This window comes from Crassostrea angulata, chromosome 10 (genome assembly GCF_025612915.1).
Source record: "Crassostrea angulata isolate pt1a10 chromosome 10, ASM2561291v2, whole genome shotgun sequence".
Classification (NCBI taxonomy): Eukaryota; Metazoa; Mollusca; class Bivalvia; order Ostreida; family Ostreidae; genus Magallana; species Magallana angulata.
This window is the reverse complement of record NC_069120.1, coordinates 22266320-22286375: the sequence shown is the minus strand read 5'-3', so window position 1 is coordinate 22286375 and position 20056 is coordinate 22266320. Positions and strand designations below refer to the sequence as shown.

Sequence of the window (20056 nt, the reverse complement as noted above, 5' to 3'; positions counted from 1 at the left end):
CAGAAATGTTCAGTAAATTTGATGATCAGTAACTAAGGACGCTCATATCTTCAAAGTTTACTTAAATTAGGTTAAAATATAAAGAAAATTGAGTAGGGGTGAGATTCATTAATGTCTCCATTCAGACGCTTCTGAGCTTAGTTCTGATATAGTGAAGAAAAATATGCATCAATTCAAGCAAATTTAAAATAAGTTAGAATTTTAAATATTATATATGGATATCATTACATGTAAATTTTGTCTAACTTTTGTATATGAGGTGAAAGAACACACTGAAATCTAAGGAGCTCAACAGTGAAATTTTAACTGCAAGTAAACTAAGAGTTTAAAATTAAAGCCTGAAAAAAATGAAAAGGATTTATCCTGTATCTTTGTCATTAAAACACAACTCCACCCCTATCTGGCACCCCCTTCACTCTCCCATCAGAATTAGTTGACATTCCAAACTATTCCAACATAAACCTTGCCCTATAATCCCTTTTAACTGTTGGTATGCTAAAGACAGACTGTGAGACAAGTATTTGTGTCCTATTTTAGAATACCAACAAGTTGCAATGATAAATCACCTTTGTTTTAAAATCAATCGGTAACACTCTATTTAACAAGGGGCAAAACTGGTCAAGGAGGATTTTGAACAAGATCGATAATTAAAATCAATTTTGAACAGAACCAATTCACTTTATCAGACAAGTACTCCAGTTCAACTGCCCTAGGACCAGAACTTTAACAGGTAAAGTCCATACTTTCCTCTCTAAATAGAATTCTATGATGCCAATTAAACTCCATTACAGACAGAATTTGACACACTACAAATATTTGATCAATGCTCACCCCTTGCTAGCGGTCATAACTTGTCCCACCAATTCTACCACCCAACTTTAATGTCATTACTGATGGAAAACATGTACCAGTATCAATATCAAAAGTTGTACTTTAATTAACTATAGTATATCTTTCAGAAACATTAATTCTATGAACCAAAAAGGGAATAAAAATATACAACCAGTTAACTTACTGTTGCATTTGTATGTTTTTGACATGAGGGTCTATTTTCTCCTGTTTGTTCATCCACACCAGCCTGTCAATATCAATCCACAGCCTCCAGTTCTTCTCCCCGGCAGTGCCCTCTAAGAACCCTTTGAACTGCTCGATTCCCTTCCTGTTGTTCAAAGAGTAGGTCCTGTTCTTGTGCTTCCTGAAGAAGGTATCACCCTCCTCATAATCCTCTTCACTATCCAGCAGGGAATCATTATCACTCTCTTCTTCCTCCTTCTCCTTCTCTATATCTTCCTCTTCCTCCTCGTCTTCTTCTGCTACTACCTCTGGCTGTTCTTCTTCCTGTCTCTCGTCAAGGGTAATTCTGTCCAACATGTCTACTGTCAGATCTGTGTGCTGTGTTTCTGGAAGCCTTCGGACAACCTCTGGGTCTCTCATCACTTCCTTCTCGTTCCTGTTGCTGAGTTGAGCAATGGATTTGGTCAGAACAGCCCTTACGACAGCTGCTCCCACGTCATCAATGTTTTTGAACACTATGCTTTGTTGGCTGTCTTCTGGCATGGAGGAAGATGGTGCTTCCTCTTGAGGTACACTTGGTTCTTCATCCAGGAAATCATCCTGCCTTTCTTTGGAAGAATTGGAATCTGTGTCCGTTGCTTCGAAACCTGATTCATCGTCAACTTCTATGGGATCAATTTTAGGGGTTGTATAAACAGTAGAACTAAAAGGTTTTGATTTTTTGTTAGAATAATCCTCCGTTACACTAAACACCGATTCTGAAGGTTTATGAATCATGGGTTTTCCATCCACAGCAAACAGCTTGCTTGAATACACATCATCCAAATTTTCAATAGAAGCTTTGGAATGATGACCACTATATACAGAACTTTTGACAGATGTCCCTATCCCACTCTCTGATCGGTGGTACCCCTCCAAAGCACTGTAGGCACTGACGGGTCTGGCACTGTTGGGTCGCCTCACAATCTCAGCACTCTTCGGTCGAGCGAGATTGGAGTAGGTGGTATCCGAGTTCTGGGTGATCTGAGCACTGGTGAACCAGGCGTCTGCTTCTGTAGTCGATGTCTCTCCCAGGCACACAAACATATCCTTCATCATCTGCTCCTTGGGGTCAATCTGAGGGACCTCTTCCACTGACTTCTTCCTCTTGATCTTAGTCTTTGGCTTGTAGTCCACAGACATGAGCACAAACTGGCCCTTGTCACCCTGAATTCGGGTCTGTGAGATAAGCTTGCCGAGTCTGTACTCCATGTAGTACTCACTCTCCAAGAAAGCTGGTAGTCTCTCCTCCTTAATCCAGTGTATTCCCTGTTCTTTATTGAGAGTCTGCAAAAGAAACAAACACAGTGATCAGCTTTTTAAAACAAATAATTTAAGGAAGGACATCCATTTTATGATTTAATCAAATTCTCATTGAATACTTTCAAATTCAGTTTTTTGCTAAACTATATATAATAATAAAGATTAGAAGAAATACAAGGCCGTAATGATTTGAATCTTCCAATAATTTACCATCATATAGTCTCCTTATTCAAATCAGTAAGAAGAATTTTAAAATGTTCAAACCAGATCAAACAAGATTTAGGGGGTGGTCACTTATAAACTGAAGTACCTCATGGCACAAATTTACAGAGTATCCTGTTCAAATTTTGACCAGATTCATAATATTTATAGCCAACACAGAATTACAGCATTAATATTTCCCAGTAAATAAACCACTGATTGATTTACAGCAATGTGTAAGACCCTCTGTAAATCAACCTTACCTTCTACAGTGAAGCCTACATAGGACAAAGGTTTCCCCCCAAAACAAACTTACAGTGACAGTGAAACTGGTGTTGATCTCCAGGTTTTCCGGTTCATCCGGTTCCTCAATGGGGATGAGGGGGATGTTGGAGAAGCTGTGTTGTTTGACGACATCGTAAATTTTAGGGGTCCTTCGCTGTGACCGGATGGCAGCTTTGATCTGTTTGGCTAGCTCTTTCTTGGCATCAGTGACCACTTCAAACCCTCCAGTGTCCTTGTTGAAGCACAGTGGGGCAGGGAAAGTCTGCAACAGAATCAAGGCTGTGTTACATTCAAGATCTAAGAAGCTACCTTGTTAAAATTAGCGTTTTCAATATTATATATATATATATATATATATATATATATATATATATATATATATATATATATATATCTCTCTCTCTCTCTCTCTCTCTCTCTCTCTCCAACCTAGCAGCTAAAAAAGCTGCTACAATCTTGAACCCATCAAGATACCTCTGCTATATTTTTTATATTTTTTTCTGAGTGCTCAATACAACTTAAATACAGTAAAACATGCTTATAACGAAGTGCCAAGGATGGGCAATTTTGCTTCTCTGTAAGTGTAATTTGTTATATTCATCAACATGTTATAAAGTCATGGGGAGAGAAAATCATTCCGCTGTAAGCGTCAATTCATTATAAGCATGTTTGCCATAACCATGTTTTACTGTATCTAACATAGCAGCTAGGGAAACTGCTACAATCTTGAACCCATCCAGAGACTTCAGATATAGTACTGTATATCTCACAACATTTACTTGTACACTTACTCTGCTTAATCTAGTTTTCTAGGGTGTGGAGGAAAAGATGCATAAATTGTTTTCAACTTCATTGGAACTGTCTTTTAAAAATTCAATAAAAATCCAACTTCTATTTGGCTTGGACATGTATCTCTGCCAACTCTTAAGTTTGTTTGATGAAATAGATGATTTATAATGAAATAGCCAGCATCAAATTGAAATAAATTTCCTCCAAATCAAATCCAGGAGCCTTGAATCCTGACAACACTCAATCTTGCTCTTCATTACGCTTGGCCCCATTACAATTATTCCAATTAACTCACAAAAGGCCCCACTTGCATCAAAGTTCATGTTTTCTTGGCATTTCAGCTTCCATTGTTGTATGCAAACAGTTACTTTCAAAGCCCAATAACGGATAATTTTGCGAAAATTAAAAACCTGAAGCACAAAATCAATACTGTTCAATAGAATTCATTTAGAAATTTCGACAAAGGTGTCCCGTAAATTACTGCTACTAAATACATGGTTTGCTATCCACCCATTCACTCTATTGACCCGGCACTTCAGAAGAAGCAGAGCTGGGTATTTTTTTACAAACATAGCTGTCTTTCATGTGATGAATTAATTTTTGAGATTGTCTTTGATTTTTTGAATTATCTAAGGATTGGGGTTTAGAGTAATTGTACGCCATATGCCACCTTAAATAATTCTAGGGAGAAGTTTTCATAAGGGTTGGCATTTTGTTTAATGCTGCCTAATCCAAATAAATCCACTTAATGAAAGCAACCAGTGCATATAAAATGTTATTCTTTTGATCAGTAAAGATTAATTACTAATTAATAAAAGGTATTTATCATTGATGATTGGAAAGGGCTGGGAATACCGTTTTCAAAGAAGGGAATAATCATTTCAAATCTTCTTTAATTTGGAGGTAATTATTTTCATGATGGGAAGATACCGTCTGTACAAAAGTTCAACTGCTGTAAACCTTTTGAAGAATTTGCAATGCCTGCGATATAGGAAATACACTGTGAATACAGTTTTGCCTGGAAGCCCAATCTCACGCTACATAGCAATGTTTAAGACAAAATTTGACCATTTCTGACAAAAAGAACTGTGTAGAGTCTTATTCTTTCTACAATATATTTTTTTGACTTCGCAAAATTTTTAGAGATTTTAAATAATATAATGAATCTTATAAATTTTCATTAGCTTATACATGTATTTGGAGGGAGGGACTATCCTAAATTTATTGTATAAAATACATAATTTTTTTCTTGTTCATCTTGAATAATTACTGTTCAAATTGATATGGGGTTACAAACCTGATGAAATGAGCCGAAAAACATTGCAGCTAGACTTTGCTTAAAGTCAAGAATTTAAGATAGATATGCTTATAACGAAATTTTATTTAATAATATTTTATCAACCTTATGAATAACAATACTTAACATTTGAACAAAAACTGTATCATAATGAATGCTTTGATAAAATATGGTCAAAATGGAAATGTCTCTTCCGATAACATTATGCATCATAGTTATTTTAAGAACCAGAGTATCTATGTTCTACTGTGTAACGGTACAAGGATATCCCCCCATTTGAAATTTGTGTGGGTGTGAGTGTGTGAGCAGTTACGAAAAGTATGTATAATTTGTTGAAATAAAAAAAAAAGAATCTTCAAAAACCCAGCACACTTTTAAATCCGACTTCTCCACTTCTGATTAAAATATTTTTGCTGGGAATTGAAAAACATTTTAAACTTTCCAATGTAATCCAGAACAATGTGTAGATAAATATCTACTGTGAGCTGAGAGTTACACTGACACCTCATAAAATGCTTTGTTTAGCAGGCGAGTTAAATACTTAACTTGGCCATTAAAGGGTGTAAAGTTATTCATTAAAAGCCAAGGCTGACTGAGTCTTATTCCTCTTATATTGTCTGTGTATATACTTACAGGTAGTGACAGGTAAGCATTGAAGTAGTCTACAAACAAATCATCTGTGGCCAGAAAATCCTCCTGAAAAATAAAATGAAAAATTTAATTTTTCAAATTTCAACACATTGTGATTCTAAATACATGTACAATAAATGTGTATTACATGTACCAGGTATTCAAAAAAGAATTCATGAAACTTGTAATAAAATGCATTGAACAAAATTTTTCTGAGACACATCTGAGATTAGTATTGCCGGAACAGATACCATGGTAAAATGAGTTTATATCCTCTTATTTAATTTGAGTGACTACAAGACTTTCTATACACAACTCATTTATCCCCCCCCCCCCCCCCCCCAAAAGCAATTTATAGTAAACGTGCATGATTTTATGTAAAAATAAGAGAAATTCAAAGAAGAGAACTATATTTGGTTGTAAGATAAGAAAAAAAAAAATAATCCTCCACTTTCATCTGAAGTTTACTCTATAAAAATAGAGAGCAGTAAGTGACTTTTGAAAAGAGAATGACACATCGCAATCTCGGGCTATAAGGATCTAGACTTGGACTCAAGAACATTTTTTCACCCCATCTGAGTAGAGATTTCCTAGGAAATCCCAAGAACATGTCACAAGAGTCAAAAAGAGGGATTTGGTCAGATTGCGCTAGCTACCTTTAGTCAAACACCGGGTGGTAGTAAATCTCCAGCGGGTTCTTAACTATACATATCTATGCAAATAAGGCTGACGATTTCAAACATTCGTCAAATGAAGTGGCTTGTGATCTCACACACTAATGTTAAATACATTTGGAGAGGTTGGAGGAATGTGCATGCATGTAAAGAGGGTTCGTGTTGGGACACCTTCTTACCATAAATTCAAATTTAAAGTGAATTTTCAATTTGCAATAAAACTTTCCATTAAGTTTACAGTTATTCTGAACTCATTTTTTTTCAACTACAAAACAGAAACAGGATTCAAATTTTTACCTATTCTACTTTACATGTTTTAAATCTCAATTTCTAAAAATCTCAGATTGATAGAATATGTCTAATAAAATTGATCGCCTATTGCTGCAATCATATATCTCAGAGCTAGTTTCAAATATGCAAAAAAATGCAGTTTTCAAATTTCTTTTTCCAAGGAAGTAACAAAGAAAATAAGACTAAAAATGTAATGGTTTTAAATATGCTAGATACACAATATTTACACTGGTTCCTAGGTCTGACATAACAATTTCAGAGTGATTTAAAATCTTACTTACCAAAGTTTTAAAAACAACAGTAATGACTGCTTCCATTTCAACTAAGTCCATAGTTTACAGGAAAATGTCAAAATTGAAATTGTCACTCATCAACACACAAATCAATGGGCTTACTCTATCATATTTTATCACCGTTAAAAAAGCAAGGAGATCTTTAACAGGTACATGGTTGCCAATGCCCTGTGAAACCCAGATCCCAGTGTTGACAAATCGAATGGTCTTGGTACATTTAGTAAAAGTCCCATAATTCCCCACAAAAGCCTCGTTACTTCTGCCAATAAGTAATTGTAATAAATCCACCAGCCGAGTATCCCACCTTTAAATGGTGGGATTATCAAATGTAAACTATTTGGATTTTACTTTTAAAGTCTATTTGATTAAATCCATTTGAATAGGAAGAATATAAATTTCATAGGTCTCGATGTTGGCTTTTTTAACTTGTGCAATATGATTAGAAATTTAAAGCCGGCATCTGTTAGGCTGTCAGTGAGGTCAGTCATAATTAACATGTGGTTTACCTGCAAGATTTAAGAAACTTTGGCTAATGATCAATATTGCATGTTTGCTCTACCAATCTGCATTAGTTCAAGTACTTATCTGCAGTCCAAATTGTTTGGTAAAGTCTTTTGCCAATGCCAAGAGACAAAAGGGACTTCTAAATTATGCATGATATCTCCATTATTATGGGATGTTTTAAACAGTCTTATCAGTTAATTGAGTTACTGCACCATGTATCAATTCCATAAATATTGACCCTAACAAATTCAATTTTTTTATTGCATGTTTAAGCTAGTATGTAACATATTACTACCTTAAGATTAAACAAAATTGAGAGTTATTTTAATGGGTTTTTTTTAATAGTACCAGAATATTTTAATATTTTCCTGCTAAAAATTCTATGCACCAAACAATTAACCATAGGCCATTATGGTGCATATGAAAAGGCAAATCACTGGTAGATTCCGCAAACTTTATAGAAATACTCGTATAAAGCTGTATGTGTTGACAATAAAGATAACAGTGTCGTTTCATTCCATGAATCGCTTGTTAGCAGACAGAGCACTGGTTACGATAAAATTTGACTTTTGGTTATCTCCAGTATAAATCCCTTCGACAGAGGACCACTTTATTCATTGATTGGAAATATTACATCACCCAATGAATATCAAAGCCAGTTCAAAGCCTTTAAGACAAAACCAGACAAATCAAAGAATGGCTGCGATAAAAACTAAAAATCTTACACTAAAAAGTTGTTATCAATTTTACCTGTAAATGAAAATAACAACAAAGAATAGCGGTAACTGTTTTTTGATTTTTGAACATTTCACAATTACAAATACAATGTACAAAGTTTAAGTTCATGTTCATTCATTTCATAATCCCAATTCATACAATTTAAGAAGCAAAAACATTACCTCCAAGCTAATATAGAACTACAGTACTTCTCCACACCATGAACTTATAATGGTCATCAAAAGGTCCACCGGATAATGAACAATGATTTATAAAACAGAATTTCAGAAGAAAGCTGAATATGGGGGAAATTCTAATGTACAACAATGGTATACATGTTGATGCTAATGTGATTTTGAAGTTTGTGGATGACACCTTGATGCCTCGATGTCTAGTATGGATTGAGAGCTCAATGCGGTTCTGTGGGGTTTTTCTTTTTTCTTTTGGCTATCTTGGATATTTTTGCCTATCTCCACCAAACTTTAATTCATAAAATTATATACATACATCCATGTTCAAGCTCATCAAAATAAAAGCTTCAATACAGAAAGGTTGTCATGCAAACTCGTAATAAGCTGTGAAAAATTATGATAAAATGATGTATAGACATAAAATGTAATAGACGTTCATAGACAGTGAGACATTCTTTGAAGTCTAGTTTTCAGACACTGTTCACTAACTGTAGGAAAAATGATTTTGTAGTTTGTTGATGATTTCTACTCAGCAGTCAATGTTATTATGGTAGTCTCAGAATGATGTGATATCTAGTCATTAGACAATGTTATTATGGTAGTCTCAGAATGATGTGATATCTAGTCAGAAGACAAAGTTATTATGGTAGTCTCAGAATGACGTGATATTTAGTCAGCAGACAATGTTATTATGGTAGTCTCAGAATGATGTGATATCTAGTCAGCAGTCAATGTTATTATGGTAGTCTCAGAATGATGTGATATCTAGTCAGAAGACAAAGTTATTATGGTAGTCTCAGAATGATGTGATATCTAGTCAGCAGACAATGTTATTATGGTAGTTTCAGAATGATGTGATATCTAGTCAGCAGACAATGTTATTATGGTAGTCTCAGAATGATGTGATATCTAGTCAGCAGACAATGTTATTATGGTAGTCTCAGAATGATGTGATATCTAGTCAGAAGACAAAGTTATTATGGTAGTCTCAGAATGACGTGATATTTAGTCAGCAGACAATGTTATTATGGTAGTCTCAGAATGATGTGATATCTAGTCAGCAGACAATATTATTATGGTAGTCTCAGAATGATGTGATATCTAGTATGAGGAAAGTGTAATACTGTATTGTAATCCAAACCCAAATCACTATTATAATATACTGTAATACATATACTGTATTCTGTTGACAAATTAGTATACCAGTCTGAAGACAACGTGGACCTGTAGACATGGAACAATGTAATAATAATCAAGACAACCCCAAAGGAACTCATTACAATAGGATGTGTGTTACATTGCTATAACAAACTCAACAGTCATCAAACCATCACATTGGCTTGCGAGTCAAAGAGCTTACTTCTTGGATGGAAAGTTATGGCTTCAATTCCCATCTGTAACAGTCTTAAGAAGTGCAGTAAAGAAGACAGCAACTTTTTCTTTTGCCAAGTTCTAGGCATTACAAGTGGTAGGATTTGATGTTTTGCAGCTTTGTTGGTGTTAGCAAGATAAAGAATGTGAACCATAAATACATGCAGTTTCCTCACCCAGATCTTGTGAAATCTCATTAAGATTGAAAGAGTCTTGATGAGATTTAAAACAACAAGCAATCACAAGCATCAAAGTATATCCCTTCTTATAATATTTCTTAAGTGTCACATCTCACAGGCAAAATGATGTCGACTATGAGTAGCAATGAGAAAAAGTTTTAATGTAGAACATACATGGTTCATTAAATGTTTCAATATTAAATTGCTCAATGTGAAGCAAAGAGAAAGATGTTGGATAGTTTGTAAAGAAGAACAACACATTTGAATAGTGCCAAATTCAATCAACGAGTAATTTATCATATGTTCTAAACTCTTAAGACTACCAGCATACCTTCTACAGCATGTAAATTTATTTGAAACCATAACCTTTCTGCATCAATCATATAAGAAACAAAGATTAACTCATGTTCTGCTCAAACCAAGAAATTTTTTGAGTAATTCCAAATCAATTTCCAGGCAGTCAAAACTGAGCTCAACATGATAAGTATAGGAAGGTGACAAGTACATCGTGAAGAAGTTGCAAAACTTTAAGAGAATAGACATTACAGGTTGACTGAAGAAAAAAGACATGTTGTTAAGGAAACTAAGCACCAATATCTCATAACAAAAGCATAGAAAACAAAATTACCAACAGAACCACAGAAACACGCTAAATATACAAGGCTACTAGCAATTTACTACAAGTTTGATTCATACGCCTTAGTACTTAGAAATCAAAATATTCAAAAGAAAGTTTGCCTTACGGAAATTTCAAATATCGAAGTAAACAATACCAAATTTCTTTTCTATGAAATCTATAAACCATACATTTTATGTAGATACAGCATGATGCAACCACTGGGTAAACAATCAATTTCAGAGCATTTTTTTCCATCAAAACAGACCGAGTACCAGGTACTTGTCTTTGTGGCTGTAACACACAAACTCACAAACATGAACCACTCACAATTCTAAACTGAGGACGAAGAACTTGTTCCTGATGTGTTCTTGATATCTGGACCTCAAAACTATAATGTACATATACTTACGACAGAGAGCTGGCAATATGTCACATCAATAAACACTTCCCATGTCATTTCTGGCTACCTACACACGAACCTGACAAACTCTGTAATTACCTTGAAGTCATAGTCACCAGTCCTAAGGTCCTTTAAGACAGTTCCATGTGCTTGCCTCTCAAAGAAAATGTGGCTGAGCATTGATACAAAATTTGGCACCACGTCCTGACTACTAAATGATCTCTTGTGACCAGTTGACAGAATCCCCTTTGTCGGGTCACCAAAAAAGCTCGACCCCCACACTCAATTCAAACGATTATCATTTTAATAATCTGACAATCAAAAATGCTTGATTGACTCTAACAATGGTTGCTGTAAGGAAGACTGCTAAACAAAACACCTAACATTTAATCCAATTGCGGAACTCCTTTGTCTGCAGGCCTGGAATTCTTTAATACAATCAAAATAAAATTTTAAGACTTTAAAAGACAAACTCTGTACCGGTAATAAGCTGACAAAATCTGGAATTACAATTTAATGGCTTAATGTCTAGCTGACCAACTGAATGCATGCTTGGTACTGTTAATCCAGCATGCATGCTGGTGAGCGTACCATATATATATCAGCAGGCAATGACCAGTAGTACATGTACCGCCCGGTTCTCTTTAATAGTCCTCCTTCTTTAGTACGCGGGTAGTACTATTAGCACAGTTTGTGGCAGTGATGAAAAGTGATGATCTGAAAGACCTTACATGGAAATGAACCATTGTGAAATCATGGTGTACGAGGTGCCAAAGAAAAAAAAGAAATATAGAGGAATTGCAGTGTATCAGGTGCTGTTGATGGAGAAGAACTATTAAGGAATAATGCAGAAAGTTCATGTGGTTTTAACATTTTTTAAACTAAAAATCATACCTTTAGGAATAAGAATGAAAATGTAAATGTTGCACCAAAGTATAAGTTGAGTGATAAAATCAGTGTAAATGTTGAAATCAGTTGATGGAAAGGATGAAAAACATAATGCAAAATTCAGGATATCTAAAATCTCAATCTCACAAAAAATAATTTTATGTAAAAGTTTTACCAGTGTTTACATGAAAGTCAATAACAAATAATTTTTTTTCAGCCAGACAATCAGAAAATACTGTGTTATACTCCCAGAGAAGGACTCATATGTTGATATAATTCAAATTATTTCGAGATTCAAAAGAGAATCATGCATACAAGATGTTTAGCTGCATACAAGATATATAGCTGCATATTAAAATCACATGCATCAGTTTTGGACCACTTGCGACAGCATCGGATCACTTACAGAAGTTGCATACAGTACTCATTAAACTCTCTGTACAGCTGTTTCAAGTATATTCTATTGAAATATGTCACACAAAAAACTCAGTGTTCCCATGTGTATTTGACATTTTAAATAGAGAGATTACCCGGTATACAAAAAGAAGAAAATATTTTTTTAGAAGCTGAAAATTTGGTGCAATAAATTTTAATCATCATGAAAAGACATTTTAAAAATTGATTTAACGAGGCCGGGTCTAATTTTTTTCTGCCCTAGATTTTTGAATGAAATTTTTTACAAGAATTACTACTGATATAATTATCATTTTAAGATAAAAAAATAAGACATTTACCACACCGTTTGTTTAAGGGGTCAGCTCAAAGTGTGTTAATTTTTAACATAGGACCCTATGGGATTTTGCTTGAAATGTACCAAATTTGCACATTTTTTAAACTTCTGCCCTAGGGATTTCTTTTTCTGTTCTACATATTAAAGTTATTGCTAAAAGGCATCAAATGGTCAAATAAAAAAAACGTTTACCTCCTGGTTTGTTCCAGGGGTCTTATCAAAGTTGATTTTTGTATGCCCAATTTCCAATATTTGTCAGTTAATGGCTATTTTTTATTTGACAAAGGCGGAAAATGTGATATATATGGTATTATTAAAACATTCAGACATATTTAAGTAATGAATAAATATATAACATCACATATTAAGGGTCATTAATATAAAATATATGGTTATTGTCTTGAAATATATGAATTAAGCTATATCTAGGCGGGTTAAGAAAACATGACAGAGGGCTAGGCTTGCTGAACCCTCTTCACCTTTTCGACCCGAGCCGAAGTATAGCTTATACTTCGAGACATTTATCTTTATTCCACAATATAACTTTAATTTTACTCTTCAAACGAGTTATTTTCGAAAAATTTCGCTGAATATCTGCAGTTGAAACTATCCCGCCATGGCGTCAACAAAGCAAAAAGATGACGTCACAATACAAATGAAACGCTGCGCCAAAGCGTGCGTACTCGTTCTGTACTCGGCCTCGTTAAAAATTACCCAGTACTGTCTTCTTGCAAGTATGATTTTTTTATCATTGCTTTACACCGTTCAACATAAATCTTTCTCTTTAAAATAATATTTATCATTTTCTGTGCAGTTACATAATTATGAAAACATTTAGTTGATGGTTAACCTGCACTATCAAATACTGGTCCATATCTATCTTCATCAATTATTAATCAGAAACAAATATTCCTTTCATCAAAATGTTTTGGATACTTTCAACAATTATTTTTACTCAGAGGCATATCAGACTGAGTGCAAATTAAAGTTCAAAAAGTAAAATATTTTATCTGCATAAAAAGGAGGACACAGTTTTTTTCATATTCCTTGCAGAAACTTTAAACAAACTTACAGACAGACCACTCCTTTACTAGAAAATGGTTTCTGATCCACTACTCTCCTCACGAACCCAAGAGAGTGGATCAGAAACTTTTGGCTAGTGAAGATGGACAGACCCTTATTCAAAAGTTTGTTGATTTCCGAGATTGACATACTCTAGATGTTGTCCCCTGTCCATGTTTCTAGATGAAAAATGTCTCCTGTCTGTGATAATCACATAACAGTAATTATCAATATCTGATGAACAGGTAATATTTGTCAACAACTTCCCGGTTACAACGATTTTTGAACTGGAAATATAATTCAAATGTGATCTGGATTTGTGATTGGCTGACACTGTTATAAAACATTTCATATTTTGAATGGGGAAAAAATTGGGAATGGGAGGGGGGTGATAAAGACACGTCACAGTTAAATTTATCAAACAAAACCCACTTACCACATTACTTGCATGTTTAATCTAAATAGATAAGTGGAAATTACCAACACTGTTCTAATTAACTACCGGTCTCCTGTTTATTTAACATTTTCTGATCTTTTTACATGTGTATTGAATGATCCTAAAGTATATGGAAAAAAAATCATTTACTGGTTGACACAGCTTAAACTGCCACCATGAAGATTTAAATGGCAACAGGACGAGGACTAAACGAGTGCTGGCTCTTTACTTGCCCGACTCTTTCTCTCTCAGTAAGAGTTATTCCCCTTAACACACTTACCACATCTTCATACTCCACATCCTCAGGGTCTGAAAGCAGAAAAAAGATGTATGATAATGACCGTATTCTTGCTTGCTACAATATCTTCTCTCAATCAGATTGAATAATTGAAAATCTACAATATCTCTCAACCCCCGGCTTTCACCCGCCAATATTACTGTAGGCATTAGCGATCAATCAATTTCTAAATTGATTACAGCTACAATTAAAATGTAAACTCCATCTCTTATGCATGTGTATATGACCAGCAAGCACAAGTAAACTTTTGATCTTAAAAAATAAGTACATGTAATACTTCATGACACAGCGTCTTATCAATTAATCCTTGATCAAACAGTTAAATTCATAGTTTACTTGTTTTTCTTCTATCATTGCTAATACATGTACTATGAACAGTTATGGCTGCTGTCCTCATTAGATTTAGTTTTCACATTAAAGAGTGGTTGAAGGTCTGATATCAGATTTAATATAAAAAACTCAATTCAATATTAAAGCATTTTTTTCATGCATGACATGAAAGACTTACCGTAGTCTTATTTCAAATGAAACATGCAATTCTGTAGATGTAAAAATCAATCTTTCATTATTTTGAGAGAAAACGTTCTGTTAATTGATTTAAAGTCTCCCTCATATCTAGTGATATTGTGAGGGAAAAACACAAAAGATCTTGTCTGTAAGAAGCAACCTGAGCAGATGTGTCTGTGTATACATAACTAGAAGAATATTCATGCTAGAATTCACTGAGTATATACCCATCTAGAAATACACTGGAAAACATCTCCTAAGTAAAATCAAACCCTCAGATCAAATATTTACTTCTCTCATCTCTTTCAAAGTCATTTTTGTCTGGACAAAATATTGCAGACAATATACATGTATCCATAACTGGCTTCATTTGTTTGTTGTGATGACTATATTTTCAAATTGCATAGACTTGAAAGATTCACCAACTTTCCTCAAGTCTGAGTATTGACCTCAAATTTATGCACTCTTTTTTAAAAGCTAGATTTGAGTTGAGGAATGAGTTGAGTGATTTGACAATTTTGGTGATGGCTGAACCTGAAAAGCCATGTCATAGTTAAAACAAGACGACATCTTTTCTCTCTAAACCAAAAAAATTTTTTGTGTCTGAACTGTTAATGAAATATCTGTATGGAATGACAATTCAGGCTATTGGTAATAACCAAATGCCAGTACTCAATATTACAGGACACATCCCCATCCTCTTGTATTGCCTTTGTCAAATCAAAAGAAATTAACGCAAGTTTCTAGAAAAATTGAACTACAATAATGAGAGTATTTATCCTCTATAGTCAATGAGTTAAGAGTATTCAAGGAACATATCAAACATGCTAACAAATACATTAATTGTTTTTCATTGACACAATTAGCTAAAAGCCGAATCCTCCCCTGGTGAAAGGGGATGCAAGAATAAAGATGAGTCTTGCAAACTCTCAAGTCAACCCATTCAGATACATCTCCACTGAAACACACATCATAATAAGTTTAATATTTCCACTTTTCTAAAGATTTGTGGGGATGTCGAAAACAACTTTATCTCATAGGAAACAGAAATAAAGCAATTCCCTGTTTATGCTTACATCTCTTTTTTGAATTTCTTTCAAATTCATCATATCAAGTGAGTTACCAAAAAATCAGCTCATTATTTGGAGTAAGTGCATCAAACAAAAATTCCAGATAGTGGGTAGCTATGATAAATGTAAAGAATAACCAAATGAATGACAAAAGGAAAATCACTATTGTGCCCAAGTCATACTAGTATTCACTTACCTGAACTTTAATTATTTTACAACAATTGCTAAACAAGTTCTAACAACATATCAATATCTCCCGTTGGCACCGATGTTAGAACAAGGGGATCATTGATGTGGGAGGAAGCTAAAGTGCCAGGTGAAAACTCGTGTGGCCAAACACCACACCCATTCAAATACAACCACTATCACTCCGGTCACGGTGGCGAGAAGCGAGTGAGTTGTTCATTGTGCTACAAGGACACTACTAGTATTCCTTGATGAGGCAATTTTTTAATTAAGTTCATTAAAAAGAATAGTTGATACTATGCATATGGCAAATTGCTTTCAAATACTAAATCACATTCCTTAAATTTGTTTATGCATTACAATGAATATTGATCAGTTCTCTTAAATACTCAGTCGATGTAAATATATTGTTTAATTAACTTTCAAAGGATGTTATTTTCCTGGGTAAGGGGAGCCCAAAAATGACAAAAAAATTGAGCCAACATGAATTCTAATGATTTCTCCAGACAATACAATACTTTGTGGCAAAGAGAAAAGTTGGTCGGAGGTCTTATAAAAAGTCAATATTCAGTTGCATTCCAATGATTGCTGTAGATTCCTAATTAAACGCAAAGAATTATCATTTGTATAATATTGGAAAAGCACCATGCACTAATTTCAAAATCTCGCTATTTTTTTCTGAGGGTTAAGAACTAAAAGAAATTAGGTTAAAAGTTCTGCATTTGCGAGTCTACCGTATATTCTCGCAACTTGATACACTGATTGATTGTTTGAATTTTTTTTCAGTCATACTCTAAGTCGTTTTAATTCCACAGTGTTAAAATTTCACGATTTCTAATTAAGTACCAATCGCGATGATTTTAATTTCACGCTGCTAGAAAATCAATTGATCTGAATATAAGCATTAAAAAAAATTTCGAATCTAATGGTAGTATTCATGATGGGTTTAATTTTGCGGGGAAATGATGAATCGCCAACATAATGAAATTAAAACCATCGTGATTATTTGCCAATCTACAGTATACAGACATATTACCAGATGCGAGAGGAGGGCACCTATCATGACATTGATTAACAAAAGATGACAGTAATTAATTTGATTAATGATTTGGACAAAATGTCCAAACTAATGGTCAAGGACAACTACAATTGGTCAGTATACTAATACTAGTTTTGTATACTGAGCCAATTTCACTACCGTACACAAGTGACACACATTGGCTTAACTTCATTTAGTAACAAATGCTTGTAAAATATTTTAAATAGGAAATACATGTTATGGGCTTTACCTGTACAAAGCCATTTAATACTGTATTAGGCACCTTCTTAAAATCAATATTGAATCAACTGCTTATGTTCTCTATCTATCAAAATCTTAATAACAAGTTATCTATATTGACTATCTCGTCTGTTAGATACCGGTATCTCCTTCCACACACTTCATTGATTGCAAGCCGATTGTTTTAAACCGCCGCGATCTATTCATATACTATTCATTAACATAAAAGATTTATGAACACTCTGCAATATTTATCCTCGTAGTTGATTCTTAATCTGTTGATCCTGATAATCTCTAAGTGATCAGACTGCCAAAAAATAAAACCTCACCAATTTAAAATATGATGAGTAGTGCGAAGTTGAGCATTTACGACAAATTAAAAATCGATTTCATATACAAATATACCACGTTATCACAATATTCTATGATGTCATTCGTCTGAACATAAATTTCTGAGCAATAGATTTTATTTTTAATTCTATTTTTCATCAAAAAAATAATAGAAAAGAATTTCCTCTGAATAAGTAAAAGACAATGAACCTTGAATACAGGATATTATTTAGAATATTTTAACAATAGACAGGTTCAAATAAAGAAAAAGAGGATCTCCGCTCTCAGCCATTATAATCTGATCAAAGCTGAATAAGGTTATATATAATGCAGGCTCTATTCATTATGGTCTATGTCTACATACTCCATTCAATTCCACAGGGGAAATCAATGAAAAACAAGTTGTAAAGATTGTGTTGATGGTAAACATTTTTAAATCAACTTGACATCCGTTTTAGAATACCTTCTTTTATTCCTTACCTGAAAGAATGAATTAAGCTTAATAATCTCAGGATAAGACATGAAAAATCAATTTCTAGATGTGTAATGAAATTTTTAAAACTCTTTAAACTCTCACCTAATGAATACATGAAGTGTTCAATAAGGGTATTCCAAGTCAACATAAATTTCCTTCTCAAAATTGCAAAAAAATCAAAGTATTGTCCCTTTTCAGAGATGCATTTCAAATCAGAGTGGTCTAGAATCATACTTTATATTATGCTCTTTAAATAGAAATTTATTTTTTCAAACCCCCAAGATCGTTATATACAATTGTACAGTTTTGTTATGAATTGTCAACTAAAATAGTGACCATCATTAATGATTTTACTGGTACTTAATTCATTAATATTATAAATAGAGGAGTTACATATCCATCTTAACGGTAAAGTGTATACTCCTGCCTAAAATAACCTTTTTGACATCAGGTTTATATGTATCATTTTGTGCAATGTGATTATTTTGAACTGATTATTTTAATTCAAGTAACAAATTTTATTTTCAACAAGTGTACAGTTTGCAATACATGTTCACTAAACTGCATTTCGAGATTCAGGGAGCTATTGTGCAGTAGAACAAATCTAACATTTCAGGTGACACTCAAAAAAATCTTTTTACTTTAATAGACTGTTTCCGATAGACTAACTAATTATGACAGACTGAACAGCGCGCAGTGCAGTCTCAGTCCAAGATACTGAGTTTCCATAGAGCCAGACCACTAAATGGTTACTCAAACAATCAGGGTGAAAGACAAACACAGGAATTGATTGATTGCAATTCTATCAGCTGACACAACAGGTCAAAAAATCGAAGAAAATTCATGAGCTATTGTCTTGACGACCCCTCCCCCTTACAAATACTTAAACAAGAAAAAAGAATCGAATTTTTAAAAAACTTTTTTACAAATTCACTGCATGGAAGATGTTCATATTGCAGTATCTATTTCGAGCTAAAATAATGAGTGAAGTCAAGAATATTTACAAATGCGAGCGTTTCTAAAGGAGATAGAGAATCTAATTTGTTCACCTTTCCTTTTGCCTCTCCTTTTAGCCTTAGACATGGTGCACACAGTTACTAATCCGCTGAATTTTGCACCTCAGATCAACACCGCCATACATATCCGATCACCAGAAAGTGTTTGGCACCCTTCTCCACTCGCGATAACCTTTTTGTGATGTTAATCCAGAAGATTAGTTTCCTTTTACCTAATCCAGTCCGCTTATAGCCGTGCACGTACTGTCCTGATCGGTGTCGGATCTGACAACCACTCAGACTGTCCTCTATCCACGAACAACGGATTACTTCAAACAGTTGCTCTTTATATCCCTCTACAACATCCTTTGCTCCAAAGAAGCAAGTATTCTAATCAAGAATATATATACGCTTGGTAGAGTTATTTAAATTCTCTACAGCTAACACGGTTGGGGCATTCATTATACACATGCTGCCCTGTGATTAAAAAATTTAAATTTAAATTCTCTTGCTGCATTTTAAATTGATTATATATAGGACTTAAAAGTACTGGTTATTAATGTGCTGTAGTAAAAAGCTTAAATATACCATTAAAGAAAACAAGTTCCGGCAGATATCTGAATAACTCTAAGCAGGACACCATATGTGTACATTTGTTATCTTTCATAGCCATTCATGGTGATAATTACATCAAGACAAATTTCATTCTTAACAAGTTGATTGATTTAACATTTTTCACAACTTTATAGAAAATTGATGCCTCTTAATCTCTCTCCTCTTTGCAATTTCCTACCCAAGAAGTTCAATACCCTTAAAACTTATTTCTATAAAGTTTATGTGCCTTTCTTGGTCCATTACTGCACTTGTTACATTAACAAACTTTCAGATAGACTTTTAAATTATTTTGCATGGAGGAAAAAAGGTACAAGAGAAATACCAATTGTTCACTTAAAACTTTCCTTCAAAGACTGTCCTTATCTCCAAGTATATCAATTGAAATCTTTTCAAATTCAAATTCAATTAGTGCATAACAAAATTGAAGG

At 33.9% G+C, this 20056-nt stretch overlaps 1 protein-coding gene across 12 annotated transcripts in view; it reads right to left on the bottom strand.

The window, feature by feature from the left end:
- LOC128165464 (regulator of G-protein signaling 22-like) overlaps positions 1 to 20056 on the bottom strand; it is a 34327-nt gene that overhangs the window by 11455 nt on the left and 2816 nt on the right. For 4 of the 12 annotated variants that reach the window (XM_052830029.1, XM_052830030.1, XM_052830032.1 and 1 more), the window contains exons 1-4: positions 10857 to 11153; positions 5522 to 5584; positions 2834 to 3064; positions 1016 to 2340 (exon numbers count right to left, since the gene is read on the bottom strand). In XM_052830029.1, the coding sequence (XP_052685989.1) occupies positions 1016 to 2340; positions 2834 to 3064; positions 5522 to 5584; positions 10857 to 10937 (1700 nt within the window). In that variant the 5' untranslated portion in view covers positions 10938 to 11153. Of the gene's footprint in view, positions 1 to 1015; positions 2341 to 2833; positions 3065 to 5521; positions 5585 to 6764; positions 7248 to 10766; positions 11154 to 14153; positions 14183 to 19067; positions 19462 to 20056 lie in introns of those variants that run through there. The other 8 variants (XM_052830034.1, XM_052830036.1, XM_052830040.1 and 5 more) reach the window with 6 other exon arrangements.